The sequence below is a fragment of the Athene noctua genome, chromosome 6, assembly GCF_965140245.1.
Source record: "Athene noctua chromosome 6, bAthNoc1.hap1.1, whole genome shotgun sequence".
Lineage (NCBI taxonomy): Eukaryota > Metazoa > Chordata > Aves > Strigiformes > Strigidae > Athene > Athene noctua.
Window position 1 is genome coordinate 20325339 of NC_134042.1, and position 20275 is coordinate 20345613.

At 35.8% G+C, this 20275-nt stretch overlaps 1 protein-coding gene across 2 annotated transcripts in view; it reads right to left on the reverse strand.

The window, feature by feature from the left end:
- Positions 1–2631: 2631 nt before the first annotated feature.
- Positions 2632–20275, reverse strand: part of STXBP6 (syntaxin binding protein 6) — a 124185-nt gene continuing 106541 nt past the window's right edge. The window contains exons 5-6 of one of the 2 annotated variants that reach the window (XM_074909819.1): positions 9602–9759; positions 2632–5860 (exon numbers count right to left, since the gene is read on the reverse strand). In XM_074909819.1, the coding sequence (XP_074765920.1) occupies positions 5837–5860; positions 9602–9759 (182 nt within the window). In that variant the 3' untranslated portion in view covers positions 2632–5836. The remainder of the gene's footprint in view (positions 5861–9601; positions 9760–20275) is intronic. The other variant, XM_074909818.1, reaches the window with a different exon arrangement.

Below are 20275 nucleotides of genomic sequence, written 5' to 3' on the forward strand. Positions count from 1 at the left end.
AAAGGGTACTCAAATTTCTCTATACAGAGGTTTAAAGCCCCTCAGGACTGTCCTGAATAAATTTTGCTAGAACTTGCTGCTAAAATTACAGACGGCTCTCTACCCATTTGTGAGAACACACTCATAGCAAGCCCTTCACCCCTGCTGTCTTCTTCCCTGGGAGCTACATCATCACAGGGCTCTCTTGGCAGTTACTTCATCACCTCTTCTGATTTGCTCATGTGGTGACCCAGAAGTCTCCAACTCTTCACTCATCTCACCCACCCTCATCTCAAGAGTTTAGCCGCTGTTGATTTGCAGCACGAAGAGCGCTTTCACTTCTTTTTCACTAAAGAGCAATATCGGGATGCTTTGAGCTAAACTCTCTTACAAGCCTCTAATGAATGTAGCAATCTATTATTAAAGCCTTTTATCAGAGTGCTGAGCATACCTACAACACTGAGGATCTCATAGCTGTTATATGGGTTTCCAGATGCTGTATTTATAAAACTGGTAAAGGTTTTGGAAAGAAGGAGTCTCATTACAATCTTACTATCTCCCACAGGTAAATGCACTTTTTGTAGAAATCCTTATTTTCTCATAATGCTAATCTGAAGAAAACTTTACTGTGTCTCTTTCTGAAATAGGAAAAAACCCTGACACTGATTTGGCTGCAAATCAGCATGTTGATTAATGTTGGTTGCACATGTTGAAGATTTCCTTTTTGATACGGTATAAAACATGATCAAAATTTTCTGGTTTATTTTTATCCCATTTCCTTTCTGTTCTATTCAGAAGAGAACACTTAAGACAGAAGCAAAAATGTTTGTCCTTCCATTTTTAGCAGCAACAGAATTTCAACACAATACAGGCCTGCCTGAACTTTAGTTCCTCTGCAAAAGTTATCATAATCTTAGCTGCCAGAAACCTGTGAAATTGTTTAAAATATCTATTAGAATTTTGTTAGATGCCTATTCTCTACACTTATAAAGCCACCTGACCTCCCTGACAAGCTTACTTTTGTACCATTTTATACCCTGAATGCTTAGTCCTAACACTGAAGATCTCCCACACTACTATGCTTCCATATAACAGTATCTCTGTATCAAGTACACTTGGTTTAGAGTTTTTCAGTCATTGTGAAAATAAATAGTATAGTATTTTTTGTGCCTGTAATCCGTAGTCAATACCTGCCAAAACTAGCCACCATCACATTAAAAAATGTTACCACAATTTGGGTTGCTTGGGGTAACAGCCGACAAAAAGATAGTAACAACTCAAATAATAAAAAGAGAGTAGAGTTGAAACATATACTATACAGCGCTTCCAGATGATGCACAAAAACTGAAATGACGTACTATGAAGTGGATGCTGAGGTTTCAGAATCATTGGAAAAATTAGTTTATATAAGTTCATGTATTACCCCACTAGTAGCTGACCACTTCTATGAGGGACTAATTTTGAAAAAAAAAAAAAAAAAAAAAAAAAAAAAAGAAATTTTTAATCTGAGACATTGCAATCCTTAGTGAGTACTGGATAGGTCTAACTGATATGCTCACTACGTGAAGTAAGGCTTATCTTCAGTGATATTGTGACTCGCAGCTGAAGGTGACAGGTGGCTTAGTTTGATTTTCTCAGTCAAATATTATGCCTTCAGGAGTGTGACAGCAACAATATTCTACAACACACTCAACATACTAGCTCATCTTTTTCTTAGAAATCCTAATATATTGAATCTGTAAACATTTGTGCTTGAGCCTCTTCTATGAATTAAAGATAACATAAAAGACCCCATTGTATTTATCAAATTATACACAGCAGAAGATTAACCTGATGATTTATGAGAATCATAAAATCAAGAAAAAAATGCCAACATGGTGTAATCGATCTAAAAAAATGGTCAGAAAATGAACCATTTTCTTTTTCTATTCTTACAGGATAAATGTATAATAATGATGGAAAAGAACTGCCAAAATGTTATGTATGAACTACAACAAAATGCTGTTCTGATCAAGTTTGCTTCTGATCCACCAGAAATCTCCTTCCTTCTAAAAGTTTCATATACTTTGGGCATCGGGCATGTATAGCATTCAACATCAGATGGATGACATGCATTCCAGCAAAAATTTACCTAGTAACTGAAGAAATTTAACCAGTTGACAATATTCATCAACGGGACATTTCTGAGATTAGGATCTTAGGGAGTACACTTAAGTCTAAAAAAAAAAAAGAGGTGGCAGCAAAGTCAGTTCATATTGGATACAATTCTTCTGCAAGTAGCCCTCATTCGCTGTGTGTAGAAGAATTCTACCTCTGTATTATTCCCACGGGGCAATTAAAATAGCTTTCACTTTGATAAAAGATTATCAATAAAATTAGATTGCCAAATGAAAACAGTAACAATTTGAGAATAAGCATTTTATAGCAAACTGAAAGCAAGTTAACACAGACATTCTTTTTAACCTGTACAACCTTTAGGAAGGATGTTATCTTAAAGCTGTGTTAACCACTGTCTGGAATCTGCTTGGACATGAAATCCATCAACCTAGTTCCCATTCCTATTTTAATTACAGTATTTTTTCTAGAGAAAGTTTCCATCATTACAGTGGAAGCTATTTTTTATTCAGTTTTGCTAGAGTGAAATACAATTCTGCTAGAGTGAAATATAAAAATATAATTTACAAATCATTTATATTTTAAATAGATAAATAATCCAAGGACAGTTTTCTTTTGATCACAGTTAAAGTATTTAATGACAAAATCAGGGTTTCCAGTAACGACTCAAGAGCAGGTCCCACTTTTTTTCTTTTTCCGCCAGAATGGCACAAAATAATTTCTACATCTTTGAGAACTTTCAAGAAATTGGTTACAATAGATACCAGCAAGTATTACAGTTCTGGCATATCATAGCAAAACCTACCTACCTTTAAGATCACTTTTAGAGAGCATATTTTTGTTAATATTTCACATAATGCACAACTTTTGCTAAACACAAAAGTAGCCTTGTAAGACAGAGTTTGCAGTACACAGTCAAATCTAACAATACAGTATTTTTGTTCTTTGCAGAACTTAAAAAAGATAAAGAAACTATTGATGTTGCAATTTACAAATACATTCTTTCATATGAAACATTAACCTGAATTATAATATATGTTATGTACATGACTATCTAATAATACTAGGTTATATACGCTAGAAGCTAAGTTCCAGAATGAGATTGCAATGCTGTACGATTTACCTTTGGATAGACATTTATACACCTCTGATTTTTCTCTAAAAACTACCGAATCTTGTCATTTAATGAACAGCAAAAACAAATTAAACCCACAGACAAAAAAACCTTTCCTTCATTCAGTAACACTAGGTTACTCAGAATTCCCATAGTAAATGGCTTTTGACAGCTGGATAAAAGTCCTGAGTTATGATACATAACACAATACACTTAACTGGAGGATCTAAAAAAAAAAAAATAAAAAAAAAAAATCAAAAAACTGTCAGTGGGACTAAAGAAATGTTTTAGAACATTCAACTCGCAAAAGGTCTGGAACTTAGCAGTGCAACTGTGACCTTGTCCTGTCCAGTTGATATTCATGTAAACACCTGAAACTCCATGCCTTTTAATCTGAATTTAGACAACTAATTCTTATCAGGTCCATCTCATCTGGGGTTTAGACACTACTAAATTATTGACGAACTTAGAAGACCAGCTAGAGGGCAGCAGTTCAAAACCTATTCTATTCCTTCTTTCTCTCAAGAGAAAGACTTAATGAGGTTAGCAGCAGAATATAGTTAAAGAAAGAACGGAAAAGATGGTGACAGAAGATAGCTATGTGGTCAAAAACGTACTCCCTGACTAATTTCCAATGCAGATATTTTTAAAATAATAGCCTAACATTTTGTCTCCAGTAGAAGACATTTCTAATGAGGGACTGCTTTCCTAGTTAATTTGCAGAAATACCAATAGTCATTACAATAGTGCTCAGACAGGTACTGGCATTTCCAGGGCAAGCATTAATTGTACATAGCTCAATGGAGTGTTCAGAACTCATGTCGTTAATGACCCTGTTCTGACTTATAACAGATGGGGCCAAATTCCTTTTCAGTTGACAGTGCTGGATGTAGTAACTGTTAAAGCTGATGCTATATAGATCTAAATGATCGTATGGTTCTACACAGATGACAAATTTATCGCTTAATTCCCACTCTGAGATTAAATAAAAGGCTTGATATAAAACAGTTTATATTACAGGAAAAACAGATGTAAATTTGAATGTAATCGGTTAACAAGACATGTCCTTAGTTCAAATGACAATGTTTTCCTAAAGCCAAGCATCTTTATACAAAATGGTTATTTCCAAGAGATTTCAGTTACTTCAGTTTACAGTAACTAGAATAATTCTCAATTACTACAGAAGCTTTTTTATCTCTCCTGCAAGCACTGCTCTGATAATTTTAGACTGTTAAAAGTGTCATCGATAATGCAAAAATCTTATTCTACAGTGAAAATGAAAATACAGTACATTCATATAATGCCAGCTTTCTGGCTCTCCAGTAAGATGAGGACAGAAGATGAGAACACATCTTCAGAAGATGAAGGCTGAAACTTCTGCTAGGACTTCTGATTCTAGCTCACCGGTAAAAAAAAAGTGCAGCATCTTTTTTTTTTTTCCCTTTATTTCTTCATTCTAGAAGCCTATTAAAACACTTAAAAATGTTAAGAACACAGTTGTGAAGGAAAACAATAACCTAATTATTTTTGTAAGAGAATACAGTGCATATATTGCATATAGTGAATACAGAATGAAGTAGGGAATCACCCATCCAGTGATAATATACTGAAAATTGAGACCCAAACTAGAAGTTATGGTTCTAATGTACCAAGACATGCTTTTTGAAAGCTTCTATTTAAAAATCGGACAACTAGCTAACACAAAAGTCATTCTAATCAGACAAATTTCTGAAGTGTTCCCAAAATTTCTTACTACAGTATTTATGAAAAACTGAAGACTTGGAAAACAGTGCATTCTCATTTTCCCAGGCCCTTGCATTCTCATTTACACAGAACTTTATCCACAGAATAACAGGTAAAAAGAAAATGAAATGTTGTTTTATACCAGATTGGTAAATTCAAGATTGTGTCTGAGGCACAGCCATGTGTGTACAGATCTAAAAAGTACTTTTTTCCTCCATTTTGAAACCTCGAGCATACATTCTGTAGGTTTCATTACACTATTCAAATAACCAATATGGAAGGGAAAATAGAAATATTCAAAATGCAGCACTGGTAACAGATTCCCCTACAAAATTCAGATATGCACTTCTGAATGCTGGTGATGGCACATGCAAAACTTCCTACATTGGGTAGAAGAAAGTTTTTCCGTTTCCCAGGACAAAGCAGTCTATTCTCCACTACAGTTACAACGCCAGGTGTTTAATTCCAACATTCACATTCTGCTGATGCTACATAAAATGAAGAAAAGTATACCCCCTTCTTTGGATTTTATTTCCACACATACATCCACAACCAGTTAAATAATTATCTGTACAAATGGGGAATAATATTACTATTTTAATCTTGATTAGCTTGTCATTTGGTCCAGTTCCCCTGTTTGCTTTCACTCCTGTAACAATTGAAGTACAGGTAGAAAGTACTGCAGGATGATGTAGCAATATTACAAAAGAGGAACAAAAACAGGTCAAAAAAGGTAGAAATGCAACACTCCTGCACAGAAACTGAAAGAATGCATCTCCACTGAACTGGAAGAAAAAAGCACACAGAAGCCTGGATCTCCTGTAAGAACTGCTGAACGTAGCCTTTCCAGTTTCTCTTGGGAAGATTTCAACTTTGGGCAGTATCTCAGCATTTGTGCTTCATGGCAAGCTGAAAAATGAAGAAAAAATGGATTAAAGAGAGATCACATGTAATGATAGCTAGATCAAACTAATGGGGCTAGTCTGGAACAGAAGACCTTGTAAACTGAATTCTCCAAAAGATGCAGGAAATCTCTAACTTCTTTGCAGACAGATATGCAGTCGTACCCTTTACTGTAACAGAAATGCAAAGTCTCCCTTTGCTAAGCTGACAAGGTAGGATTTATCTGCTTTCTTAGCTGTGTTTCCCAATGTTACATTATTTTGCTGTCTGTGAGAAGGGGCTACAGCAAGATGCTAGAAACAAATATTTGTTTTTTGTTTATTGTACAGCCATTTAGACCGAATGATTTGGATTGTTAAATATAACTAGAAATTCTAAAGAATTAATTTAAAACACCTATTCAGCAGCACTGCCACTAAATAGTGACAAAAAATTAAGAACTGATTGTCCTTTTACCTTTGTGATTACTGATTATTTCCATTTCAAATAATTAAAAAGTTGACTTAAAACTGGGAATGAGAGGGATAAGAAAGAGCTGAAGTGAATTAAATCCTATACAAAAAGTGTAGACAAACTGACATTGGCAAGCCAAGCAGAGAACTTAGTTTTAGTCTCTGTATAATAAAAAATGGGTATCTGTAGATAATAGCATGCTATACAAAGCTGAGATGAGTGAACCCCCTAGGAAGTTGCCTAGAAACCAGAATTGGCAAGGGCAGTTAAAATTTCCTCATTTGCTACCAGTGAAATGCTGTCCAATAAATGACTCAAATTTAATTGACATAAGCCTTTGATAATCAAGGACCTGGTCATAAATGTGCCATTTAAAAAACCCTATTACTTACGAAAGATATACTGGAAAGGCATTTCAGCATGAAAAAAAATTCAACACTTTTCATTCTCACCTCAAACAAGAAGAGCTTTTTTCAGAAATGTTTGCCTTTAGCAGGCAACTCTGACAGTAAGTTTTTATTATACAGAATCCATAACTCAGAGTCTTGTTCAGTCACCAAGGGGAAGAAATTTAAAAGGCAAACAAAGAAAGTGAAGAAGGTGTCATAAGGTGGATTTGATAGATACCCTGAGTTCCAGCTGTTACACAACTAAATATAGATAGATGCTTTAATTCAACAAACTCCAACAGCCAAAACAGAAGCACTCTGTGAGGGCTGCCGATTCTGGTGCAAACTAAGTGGGTTTTTGTTTGGTTTTTGGTTGTTTTTTAAACTTTTTTTTAAAATAGTTTTTTTTAAAGATGATAGAAAATGTATTCCTATGCTGTGCATCTTCCATCTCCAATTACCTGTTTTATATCTTAAAATAACCTGACATATAACCAAAGCAATGTGCAGACATACAAATTAAGCATATCCAGTCATGATACTATAGTGGCAAAATTAATTATGGGCTGACAATAATTCAAAGTACTTTTACTGAAGGCAACGACAGAGAAACCAAAATGGGAACTCCGCTTTGCTGCACAGTGTTCACAAATACTAGTAAGTTAACATTTGGGTCTTTCTCTTCACTGTCACCATTTTGCCAGAAAGTTACGATTTTGCCATTTAAGCAACACTCAGCTGGACCACAATTTTCTGGTTTCACTGGAACAGTATGTTTTCTTTTCTTTACAAACAACCTCTAAGGTCTGAGTAGCAGCTGCCCCTAGAAGACTTAACCACAGGAATATTACACAATAACAGTATTGTACTTATTCCTAAACGCTTCACCAAAACCCCAACAAAACTTTTTGAAAACCAAAGTACACCACCAGAAAGCAACTGTCTCTAATCTAACACATCCTTCAATGGCTGCCCTATGCATTGTTGTGTGATAATGGTAAAGGAATTGCAGGACTACTGCCCCACTAAGATACAATTCCAGACTTGAGGCACCAATAAATGTTGTTAAATCCCATTCTACTAAATTACCTTTACGACCATTAAGATGACAAGTGTTCATTTATGGTCCTTTAAGACCTAAACTATATTTTGTTTTCTTCACACACAGAGATGCTATTTTCTTGTTAAAAAGTCAAAACCGATGCATTTATTACAAATCCTTAACTATCACCCACTGAAAGACTGTCACACTCCTCTTTCAGGCAGCTGGTAACTGGGATAGCTTAAACAGTACACGGCCCTTCACACTCATCTGAGGAAGACTGATGATCTGTGTAACAGGACTGGCAGGAATGTTTCATGAATCTCAGCCCAGCACACTGTCCAAATGGAGACTATCTTTTTCTGTTCTGCATCACCTAGACATTTCTTGCAGAAACTGTTCTCTTTCTGCCATAGAGACATGTAAGCTCAAATGACTATGTACAAAATCCTATTGAGAATTTCCCTATATTTTTTATTTGATTGAAAAAATATTTGTATTGTGGATGTTTTCAGCTTCTCCAGCATTCCTGTTGTGTTTTCCCTCAATTTTTGTTTTCAATTATTATATCAGAAATAAATGTTTACAAAATCCTAAATATGGTACAGCACAGGCTATCAAGGATGGTATTTTCATTACAATACTGAGATTTTTTAGACATAAGATTTCCCTAATAGAATCTGAAAAGATTTGGTTTTGTTCACAGCATGTCTTCATCTGTGGAACTGCTGTTGTGCATATGTGGAAGATGAAAGGGCAACACACACTAATGAAACTCATTCAAATCTTAATCAAGATTCATAGTATCCCAACTACCAGAGGCATTTTTCATTTTTGAACTCCCTACCAAGCAACACTCTATGCTTTACTTGAAAGCAGCAAACCTGATTCTCCATTATCCTAGAAGCAGCGGTAGCTGCTGTGTAAGGCTCTTTTTCTGAGTTGGCACAGTTATCACTGGGGGAGAGGGTGGGGAAAGAAGGTGTTGATAGATGGAAGAATCCAAGAGCAGACTCCATGCTTGTGCCACTAAACTGAACCACGCTAAATGGACCACAAAGTAGAGAATTTTCCCAGTAAAAAATAAAATGTTTTGTGGAATTTTGAAGATTACATAAAACTGAGGCTTGTACAGAACTGCAAGACATCAATCCAGGATTTCTAGTGCTAATGCAGTAGCCAAGCACTGCTTGGCATAAGCACGGTAAAGCCTTACGCATGTCCTAAGCACGAAACCTATCAAACTTGCATGCTAAAATGGCTGCCCGTGTGTAGAAAACTTTCTGCTGTGAATGTGTTACACAGCCACTGAATCAAACACTGTGGATGCCTAGAATTTCTGTCACAGAGATGGAAACTCAGCACCATTATGCACAAGCAGCCGCAACAGGCATAGTGCTATCAATACCTTCCACCAAGCATAGAGAATGTCCATGCATTCCCAAGACTGAACAATTCCTTAAAATCCTCAGAAGTAACTTTTCCAGACATAAAAAGATACCTCTTCAGAAACAGTCACAGACCTATGACTGCTTACCAGTGGGGATTAACAACAATTTCACTATACTGCTGCACAAAGTATGAGGAATCATTCCAAACAGTAGTGGGAAGATGGATTTGGAATATACTACAGGAAGGAGAAGATAGGTAGTTTCAATTCGAGTGGCAACACAGCAAACCTCAGATCTATGCACAGAAATAAACCAAAAAAACTGCCAAGTGAGGAACAGCATATATCAAGGAAAACAGCAAGCTGTCTGTAAACAGTGACCGACTGCAATTCTTTCTAGAGCTTCTTCCCCTTGCAATAAAGGAATGTGTGACACCGACCTACTGAAAGCTTTAGTCCCACCAAAATCTTACCTTGTGTGCAGTTTCTGCAAACTGCTGAGCGCTGTTTTTCAGTTCCTCTGTCTTTTCTTCTGCTCGACCTAGCCTTTCACCACGCTCATTCAAAGCCTGACTTGCCTTCTGTACTGCACTTGTCACACTGTCTGCTGCTGAATGCAGTATGCTGTTTCCTGCAATATCAAAAAAGAAACTATTAAAACACCCAAACATATATGAGCTTTGATTTATAACGTTCTAGAGCTGATGTGTTATCTGCTAGTTTATCCTTTAGCTGCATTTTTAGCAAATTATAAACAAGTACCATATTGCAACATAATATTTGGGTAAAGTAAGGAAGCAGTGGATATAACAGCTATGTATTATTTCTTTAAGCCTTATGCTGATACATCATTTCATGCTATGCTACTAAATCAGTGAAACCATTCACAAATGCACACAGCTTCTTCACAACACTCTCACGGTTCATATAGATCAACTTTCTTTGGAAGTTACACTGTTTCCCACGAGAATAAATGATAGACTCCACAGGACATGTCTGTATGAACTGACCATTTTTTTCCATATTATAGTTATTGTAGTATTAATTAATTTACAAGTGTACCCAAAACACTATTATGACAGTTATTTTATGCTGCTTTGATCTCTTTACCTTTGACCCTTCTCCACATGGAGCACTGGCCATGTTTCATGGGACAACACACTTTATTTAAACCTTACTATCTAAAATCCCAGCAAGCCTCAATGTCTTCTAAGACTGTAGCTTTACCATCCAAATCAACTTACTGGTTTCTCTGTTTCTTCTCTGGCACAAAATGTAGTGGTAGTTTCAAGTTTTCAACAGAATTCCATTTCTGCACTACGTTTATCCCTTTTAAATGCTCACTCTTTTCAGTACTCCTTTCTATACTGCTTCTCAACAGAAGGGATCATCCTCTTTCTGAAATGAACTGCTGATGAATGTTTATAGTATGAACCACAGTACAAACTGGAAACTCTTCAAAGTTATGCATTATCACTATGAACTGGTATGTATTAAAATACATGTAGGTCTTGTCCTTTAACTTTTCAGCAAAAGGACTAGTAAAAATTCAGCTTTTTGCAATACGGTAGTCCCTTGGTGTCTTTTACAAATTTTAAAACTTAATCTACCTTACAGGGAATTTGTTATGTAGCAATTTGTTGTATAGATGTATAGAAAGGCAATGTAGGGGCCAGAAAGCCAACACAGAGTATTAACCATTAGAGGCACACTGTCACTGCTGGTTTTCTAAACTGCCCCAAATATTGTAATCACACAAAGCCTTTTTTCACAGCATTAAAACCAAATATGTAACACTTTTAAATGAATTACACAGGTAAATGTATGAAACCAGCTGAACTGAGCGCTACAGCAACTCCACTGTTACAACAAAGTCTGCTGTTCTTACAGACATACAAAGACAAATGAAAACAAACACAAACCTACTGCTTTGATTAACCTGAAAAGTGTGTCTACCTCAAAAATATTTCCAGGTTAAAAAATAAAATCCAAGCACTAATTTGAAGGGTTACTTTGCTATTAGTTTCATCAGGAAAAAGAGGAACAAAAGAGCCATTCAGATTCATTTTACAGCTAATACTCCTTTTCCTTAAAACAGCAAACAAACAATAAAGAGTGAAACCGAAGGTTGCCCCAAATACCCTGTGCAACAAGAGTACAAGATGCACATGCAGGAACTCCTGAGATAAAAAAACTGCTTTAAAATTTTATTAAACTAAACCACAACTAGTATCAAACTATGGAAGTGGGGGAGGGACCCAAGAACCCACACACAATGACTCACATATGATGAATCAGTGTGAGAAATACCAAGCAAAGAGCATGGTAGCCTCCTGTATACCAATATTGTTACATTTTTCACATCAGCAATTAAACAATAATGGATGTATAGGATGTGAAACAGCTACTCTTTTTTTTTTTTTTTCTTTCTATTGTTGCATGGAGCAATGATGCTACATTTAGAAAAGGAAAGTAACAATTGCCATTAATGTTGAAGAGAATAGTATCTGAGAATACAGTGAGTTGGAATTTGCAGACAGAAATGAAACTATTTTTATAAGTGGTCTCTCTTCAGGCACTGAGGAGTCTGATAATAAAAACAAACAACTTTAAATATTGTACACTTTCTTACTTCAAGATTTTTTCAGTTAATTGGTATTTTGTTCATAATTTGCTCATTTAAAGCCAGGGTTTTTATTCTGTTCAGGTAACTTTTCCAATAAACACAAGTACTGGGCAACACCACATAGTTTCCCTTTTCAGGTGGTTTGATCTAAAGGTTTTACCCTCTTGTATGAATCAGTGCTTGTGTTCTAGGATAAGAGTTTTAAAAGCTCCCAACACTGAATTAAATCTGTTGTTGCTTTACCGCATCTCAAATGTTGCTGAATTCAAGGGAAGCAGGGTACATGGAGACCTTTATAGAACTAAGCATCTTCTGAAGTCTCAACATGTGTTGGGTTAACACAGATTGCTGACCTTCTGTCAATGTCAACAGGAAATCGCAGAAAGAAAATATTCTGTACTTTCTGTATTCCTGAAAATATCAGGATTTGTAGCCAAAGATTGATAATGATTTCTCCACGCTGTTTTCAGAAAAGAATGAACTTGGAAGTTTGGCACAATGATAATAACTGTTTTTCTAGCTAATACAGTATCATGTTCTCTCTGTATTCTTCTATGGGCAGTGAGACTGTTTTAGAGAACTACTTTTGGATAATCTTTTCCAATGGAATGTCAGCACAATAAAAATATCCACTCTATGAGCAACACATAAGCCCATGTGTCAGAACTCTACTGAATTTCATCAGCGTATTTCTAGAGCATGTGTAGGTGGTTTCTGGTATGACTGACTATGCCTTGTCCTTATATTAGTATCACTACAAGAATATCAACACTTGTACTGGATGTAGTGGAGAATCATTCCTGTGAACAAACCACCTACAACCCGCAAAATTTTTAGGCTGCTCTTCAGTAGGTGACTACTACAATTCATGATCTCCAGAGAAGTCTGTCCCATGACTGAACAACAAACCTGCCTGAGCTGTACCCATGTAGGTGTAAACTTATGCCAACCATCTGCACTAAGCCACTGAAGAAAAGCTCAAAGAAATGACAGTCAACAACTCTTTCCTGGAAATACTGTTTTCTATCTTTGTTTGATTTTCAACCAAAGACGTGACAACTGTTGTTAACCACCTTGTTTTGTTTTTTTCTGGTCTATGAAAAGTCTGAGGAGCTCATAAGCTCCTCAATGGAAGACTTTCAAGAGCTTTTCACATACATCTTAGAAAAGAGATTTTATAAAACTTGCAAGATGAGATAAACACCACAAAAATATGGGTATGGGTCAGATGATGTTCTGAGTTGTTTTCAGTAGGAAAGCACTTGCATTATTCCCAAGATGTTCAAACTCCAATGGCCTGTGATCTCAAATTTTGCACAACTACAGTGTTCACTGTGAGCAGTCACATGCTTGTGTTGCTGCTTTTTCTAAAGTATACATGGATCCTCCCCTTTTTGGAGTGCATGTATTTTTCTATAGCTCCACAGAACAGATCTCGGAGTTGAGATTACAGACTTTTTCAAATAAGCATGAAAGCAAAATAGGAAAGTTCACATAATTTTTAATTTTATTAAACAGCATTTTCTAAAGTTTCTATTAAGGGCAAGCACACAGATTTTCACTATCTAACAGTATTTGCAGACTCACTAAGTGGAGCAAATATTGCCAGATAACCTGGAGAAAAATACGTATTTATACTGAGCTTAACATAAATTATTAAATTAGTATTAATTTCGAGTATCAGCAAAACATGTACGTTTAGGCCAACTTCAGTTGAAACTAAACAAATCAACCTTAATTCAGTGTGTTTCTTCAGTTTAATTTCACTACGTATGTCAAAGCACAGAAACATACTGCTAATTTATTTTCAGTTACTCAAACAAATGGCTTAATAAGGTCGCTTCTAATACAGCTTTTTCTTCTATAATACTTTTTGTCTTATCTGATGTTGTCTACCTAGACGAAAGGAGCATGAAGATTTCCAAACCAATCAACAGCTACACAGCTTGGTAATCCAATTTGCTAATAAACTTAAATATTTTATTTTGAATTTCCTGTAGCAAAATATAAACTATTGGAATGAAACTCTCTTTTCCCCTTAGGAAATTCAGTTAGTGACCTGTATGTAACATTATTGGGGCCCAAAGGTGAAACAGAAGGGCAGTGGGCCTTGGGCAAGTGCTTTAGACCAGTGATCCTTGAAGTACTACTTGCTTATGGGCATAAAAACTGAAGAAAGAACCTTGCAAGAAGCACCACTGCTCCTACCTGACCGATTTTTAAATCTGTGGTTCTTATGATCTCAAGCTCTATCAGAGAGTCTTGCAGTCCATGAAATGAGGTGACATTACTTTAGGCCTTTTATCATGCACAAGAGAAAAGTACATCTTTAACCTACCATACCTGAAAGATAAAGAGATACTATCATCAAACACCATGGGAACCAGTCTGTTGAAGAAACTAATTGGTCTCTAGAGACAGTTAGCATGATTATTTTAACACACATTTGTAAAAGGTTAATTGCATTCTCTATTAGCCACATCAAATGAATTTCAGTTCAATGCAGGGATTTAGCTGGACATTAGTGATAAGACTTTACAGTCTTATGTTAGCATTTACTTTTTAGTTGTATATACACTAACACAGCACTTAGCAACTACCTGAGAAGGAAATAAATGCAATTAGCTATAATTAAGAAGTTCCATCTATCACACAAACTTTTTAAAGAAAACAGGTATTTACAATGCCCACTGAACTGTACAGAACTGGACCTGTGTCACTGAGTAAGGGTTAAAAGTATAGTAACAATCAGTTCAACTTCATTAGCAAGACCACCACCATCACAACATAATTATTCTATATGCCTGCACATACTATTTACACCCAGATATGCTGGTGCCACTAGAAGTTCAACAGAATTTTGGAAACATTGATTGTAAATACAAAAAATGGCTACTTTCTCCTTACTATTTTGTGTTCTGTTAACTTCCTGTACACTCAAGTGATCACTTAAGAACCAAAAGCGTTGACCAATTAAAATATCAATATAAAACTAAAGGACATTAAGGAGAAGAGAAACATGTGGAACAGTTAAGAATTAATATATCCCTTATGAAAGAAGGAAGCATCACAGAAATGTATTTTTAAGTGGGAAAGTGGTCTGAAGGAATGGAAGGAGCTATATAATACAGCATTCTCTTCCCAAGTTACTTGAAAACACCTGCTGAAAAAACTGTTTAAATTGACAAAAGCCAAATATAAAAAACACTAAGAGGGGAAGAGATTAATGTAAATTCTGGGTTTCCTGACAAAGAATAGTAAAAGAAGTCTTAAGACTGTATTTCTAATTATAGCTAGGAATTAAGGTTACTTTCCAGTTTATCTCATCACTCCTTAAAAATGAAGGTGACAAAGACAGCATATGTCTTCAAAAGGGAATTTCGAAAATAAATTACCTTTTTAATATCCATGTAAAATTAATGATGATCCTTTTGACTTATATAACAGACCAGCTTTAAATTCTTTGCTTAGTTACAGCAGTTTTCTAACCCCTTCACACCAATGATTATTATTAGACTCCATATATATATATATATATAAAATTTGATTAAAATATAAAGAAAATTGCAAAAACGAGCCAGTTTGCTAATACTTTGATCTTGTGTTCACACATTCCAAATCTCTTACTGGCAAGTTAATTGAGCATAGGAAAAATGCTCAAGATAAACAGAATTTCAGGTCAAGTATTTCAGTGATTTTTTTAAAGATAATACATCTATTTTTAAATGAACTTCCAAAAATATAAAGTTAAATTTTTCTCTTAACCACAAATAATTTCTTTGGTCTCTCTTAGCATTTCATGCTGTCATCAAGGCTGTTAAATAGCATGGGCCTTGGTGCTGACTTAAAAGGAATGACAATAGTAACTGGCTACCTGGACTTTGAACTGATGACCATTACCTCTGATGTGCACCCACCTTGCTGTCTATCTATCCACTCTATATTTCCCCAGCTTTGCTATGATGATGCTAAAGTAGACAGTGTTGAATGACTTGCTGAAGTCAAGGAAGGAGACATCTGCTGCCTTTCCTTCATCCACCACGCCAGTCAGTTCATCATAGTAGACATGCTGGTTCGGAATTATTTTTTTAACAAATTGCTGCTTGCAGCACTCCTTGTCCTCTGTGTGTCTAGAAGATTTGCTCAACAGCCTTACAAGTTTAAAAAAAAAATATTTCAGGTTTTCAGCACAGAACTATCACTGGGTTCACATAATTGTTAAATACCAAAGCTTCTCTATGAATGCAAATAGAATTCAAACTCATGAAAGCCTCATTTAATCTTCAGTCTTACCCATAATATGGCTATTCATGTTGGAAGTTGTCTTAGTTGTCAATGTCAAGCATTAATTTTCAAATTCCAGGCTTGATAAAAATTACTACAATCATTTGCATATCTCAAAGTAGAAGTGGTTTGGTTTTAGGGGGGGATGTTTTTGTTTTTAATTGTCAAATTTTTTTTGTCCACCTCCATCTTAGTTTTCATAAAAAGTTTTGAAAAACACCTATCCATAATTACTGCACAGCAAAGATCCACAGTATTTCCTTGATACTAAACTCATTCACTACTATAAAACTTTTAATAGACTGGAGAAAAATATTCTCAATATATCAGCATGACAGCTCACTCCAGTCACAATGAGACTTTTTTTAAAATCTAATGTCCTTTTGTGTCTTTCTGTCAGTGAAAGGCTGCTATTCTAGCATTCTATTTCTGGCAGGTTCTCTCTCTGGCAGAGATAATGTTTGTTTGTTATGCTAAACCTGAAGGTAATGTAGCTAAAGCAGCAGGAAATTGAGGGGGAAGAAATCCTCTAGTGTGGGCTGCTGTGTTGAAATTTGTACTTGTTCCAGCTAAATATCTGCACCAGCAATGCTAATCAACAGCTTGTGAGTAACCAGGCGCTGTAGTCTGCAGCCCATGAACACTCCTGACATAGTAGATTTAGGGGAGATTTAGGGAAGCCTAAGTACAAGCAGCGCCATTGCAAAACCTACCTCCATGCTCAAGGATGAGAGCTGGGATTTGCCCCACAGAAAAACTGAGGTGTTTCTGAACACAGCAGAAATTGCATGATTCCTGTAACATTACCTTGGATTGACAACAGCGAGATCAAGTCACAGAAAGTCTTAATCCTGAGTTACAGTTAGTAGTGTTTGCCAGTAGTAACACACCTTATGCCCATATTATTATTTAATTTTACTTTCACTTTAATCAGTCTCGCTACACATAGGAACTGTATTGAAGCCAGCTGTTTGATCTCTTTCAGACAGCCATGCTTTAACCTGTTTAAATGCTCTAAACCTTCCCTTTAGGATGTGTTCCCCCTCTCCCCAAAAGCATTAGAGATTGGCAATTTTGTTTGCAAATAATGAAGTAAGGAGATCACTGCTATCAAAGACAAAATACCAGATTTTACTCCGATCTGGTTTGCATGTTCATTATGTTCCAAGAAAACATCTGAAGATGTTTAACAACAATTGATGGACATTTAAGAAAATTACAAGAACCAGCAGATGCTTTCAAAAAGTTTTAGAGCAAGGTAAACATATAGTGACACTTGCCTAGTATATTTTCTAAGTCTACAACTATTTGTGGCTTTGAGGATTTCATAAGAGAAACAGTATCCCTGCACATACAATTTTTGACTGAATTCTTTTCATAAACTTTTCTAAGAAAAGAACTGACTTCCATTTAGCTGGCCAAATAATATTATTTTCAAATATATGCATCTGGATGATCTCTGCTGCTTAACTCCCATATTTCAACATATCCTAACCAGAACTACACAAATTTAAAAAAAAATCATGTAGCATGAAGCACAGCAGACTGTTAAGCTGACCAAAACCTGAAAGCAGCACATGAATAAAATGGCTTCTGCAGAGCACAGGCAATAAAATTTAATCAAGTGGAGAAGATAAGGTCTTAAAAAAAATAAATCACCTTAAGGGTACAAGAATTCAGTATTTTTATTTCTAACAAGCAAGGTGTACCCAAATTTCTCCATGTGGCTTGCAAAATCTTAGATTTAGAAAGAGTTGTACTGCACAAAACCAACCCTTTTTATGGTTCTGTAAGGGACTATAATAACCCCCTGCACAAACAGTTGAGTATGATAAGCTTTCTTGCCAGTCAGAAGAAAATGGAAGTATTATCTCTGATGGTAGTGCCCTTTTATTTAAAATAGGGACATTAAACAACACAGGGGCCATTAGAGTAAAAAAAAAAAAAAGTTTTTTCATTGATGAAAGATCTTGATAATGAGAATACCTTCTGATTTACTGAGATTCCCTTCTGTTTAATTCAGTACTCCATAGCAATGGTGTCAACTAAATTATTCATACATTTGAACAGGTAATCTAATGTAAATGCTTTTGTAACCACAGATTATTTGTGTTAACTGAAAAGATAAGTGTCTTTAAAAATATCAGAAGAAAGCTATGTTGCATAGATGACACGTGAAATAATGTGTTATGTAAAGCTTTGCAAGTATTACTCTGTTGGGTCACCTAAGTAAGACCAGATTCAATGTTGTAGAAAAAGGGTCAAAAAGCATTTTCTCCACAGAAAAATCTGACAAGGACCAAGAAAATGAAGAAAAACTCTGTGTATGAAAAGTTTTTGTTAAGAATGCCTGCAGCAGTCATGAAGAGACTAATCTGATCAAATTACTGATTCAAATTTCAAACAGTAGTTAGAAAAAAAAATCATTTAACATATCTTTGCTTCAATTTACTGTAGGAATTTGGGTCTTATCTTTACTTTGCTCAAAACGCTGTTAATCCTTGGGGGAGTTATTATGCTGTTAGTTATTTTAAGTAAATACCTTCTTACAGATAAATCTTGAAAAATGAAAACCATCATTAAATAACATTTAATGGTGATAGTTAACATTGGTACTTATATTAATGATAAATAGTCAAGATTATTAACCCAGTATATCAAATAGAGGCCAAATGCATAGAAACTTGCACTTTTGGGAAAAACTTCATATCTGAAGAGCCAAGGTAGAAAAGACATTGTATGTAATATGAAAACCTTGCAGAAAGCAAGCTTAACGTGTTCTCTAAAAATAATATTTTTCTTGTGGATGATAAAACCAATAAAGTCTAAAAATCATACTGAGCAGGTTGATATTTGCTCACTATGACAATTATGAGTTAAAGGGGCCTACTCTGGAAAAGTTCTGAATCTCAAGCAATGCAACTATTACAGCTGACCTGACAAGCAGAAGAATGTGCAACTAAAACAAAGAACAGCAGCTACGTACCATGGCAAGCTTCTGTTTTAGAATGAGATGCCGAATTTAAACATTTATCTTACAGGCAGTTCTACTGGGGCCACATGTGATTAGTCATGAATACCAAAAAAACTTGAGAGCTTTGCTGCTTTTGATCAGCTGAGTGGTAAAATCACCAGAAATGGGATAACTTCCACGTGGATTTTTATTGACATTGATATCATCCTATAAAGAGGAAGCATGGGGTTTTTGTTTGAAACCTTTCAGCCATTTCTGCCAGTAGGCGAAATCCTGTATTTCTTACATTGCTTCATGACCGTGAGATAAAATACCCAATCAAATTCCATTCTAAACCAGAGTACTTTTCTGTAAGGCATATTCAGTAGGAAACATATTTCATGTATGATAAAAAGACAGCACTACTAAGTAGAGTTATATTTAATATGAAAAACATCTGATTTTGAATGAAAGCCTGAGGTGAGTTGACCCTTATTAGCAGGTAAGCTCCCACCCAGTGGGATGAGGGAAGAGAATCAAAGGGGCAAAAGCAAGAAAACTGAAAGCCTGAGATAAAAACAGTTTAATACGTGAAGGGGAAAGAATCAAAACGAACAAAACCCAAGTGATGCAAAACCCAATCACTTACCACCAGCAGCCCAATGCCCAGCTGGTCCCTGAGCAGTGGCTACCTTGGGAACTCCCTTCTCCCCTGCCCAGTTCTTACTGCTGAACAAGCTGTTACATGGCATTCAGTATCACCTTGGCCAACTTGGCTCAGCTTCCAGGCTACTTGTGTCCCCTCCCAGCCTACTTGCTGGGGGCAGGCAGAATGAGAAATTGAGAATGCCTTGACACTGTGTAAGAAAGCACCGTTCACCTAAAACACTGGTGTGTTATCAACACAGTTTTGATCACAGGTCTAGAATACAGCATTCTACTGGCTGCTGTGAAGAAAATGAGCTTCAACACAGCCCAAACCAATACAAAGTCTAGTTCATCTTTTCCCTACTAAGGCAATCCAAAGGGTTTACATATGTCCAAATGCAATTTTTTTGTTGTTTTGTTTTGAACTCAATTTACCAAAGTAGTGACATTTCTTTTAGGGTGGGTAGGAGAATCACGTAGCAACATACCCTGAAGATAGAACACAGGATTTTTCTAAACAAAGGTACTGCTTGCAGTCACTGTGTCAACAGCATTGATTGATCTTCTGATTAAGTAGCATTAATTATTACTGAGAAACATAATGCACTAATGTGCTAATGGAGGCATGGAACACAG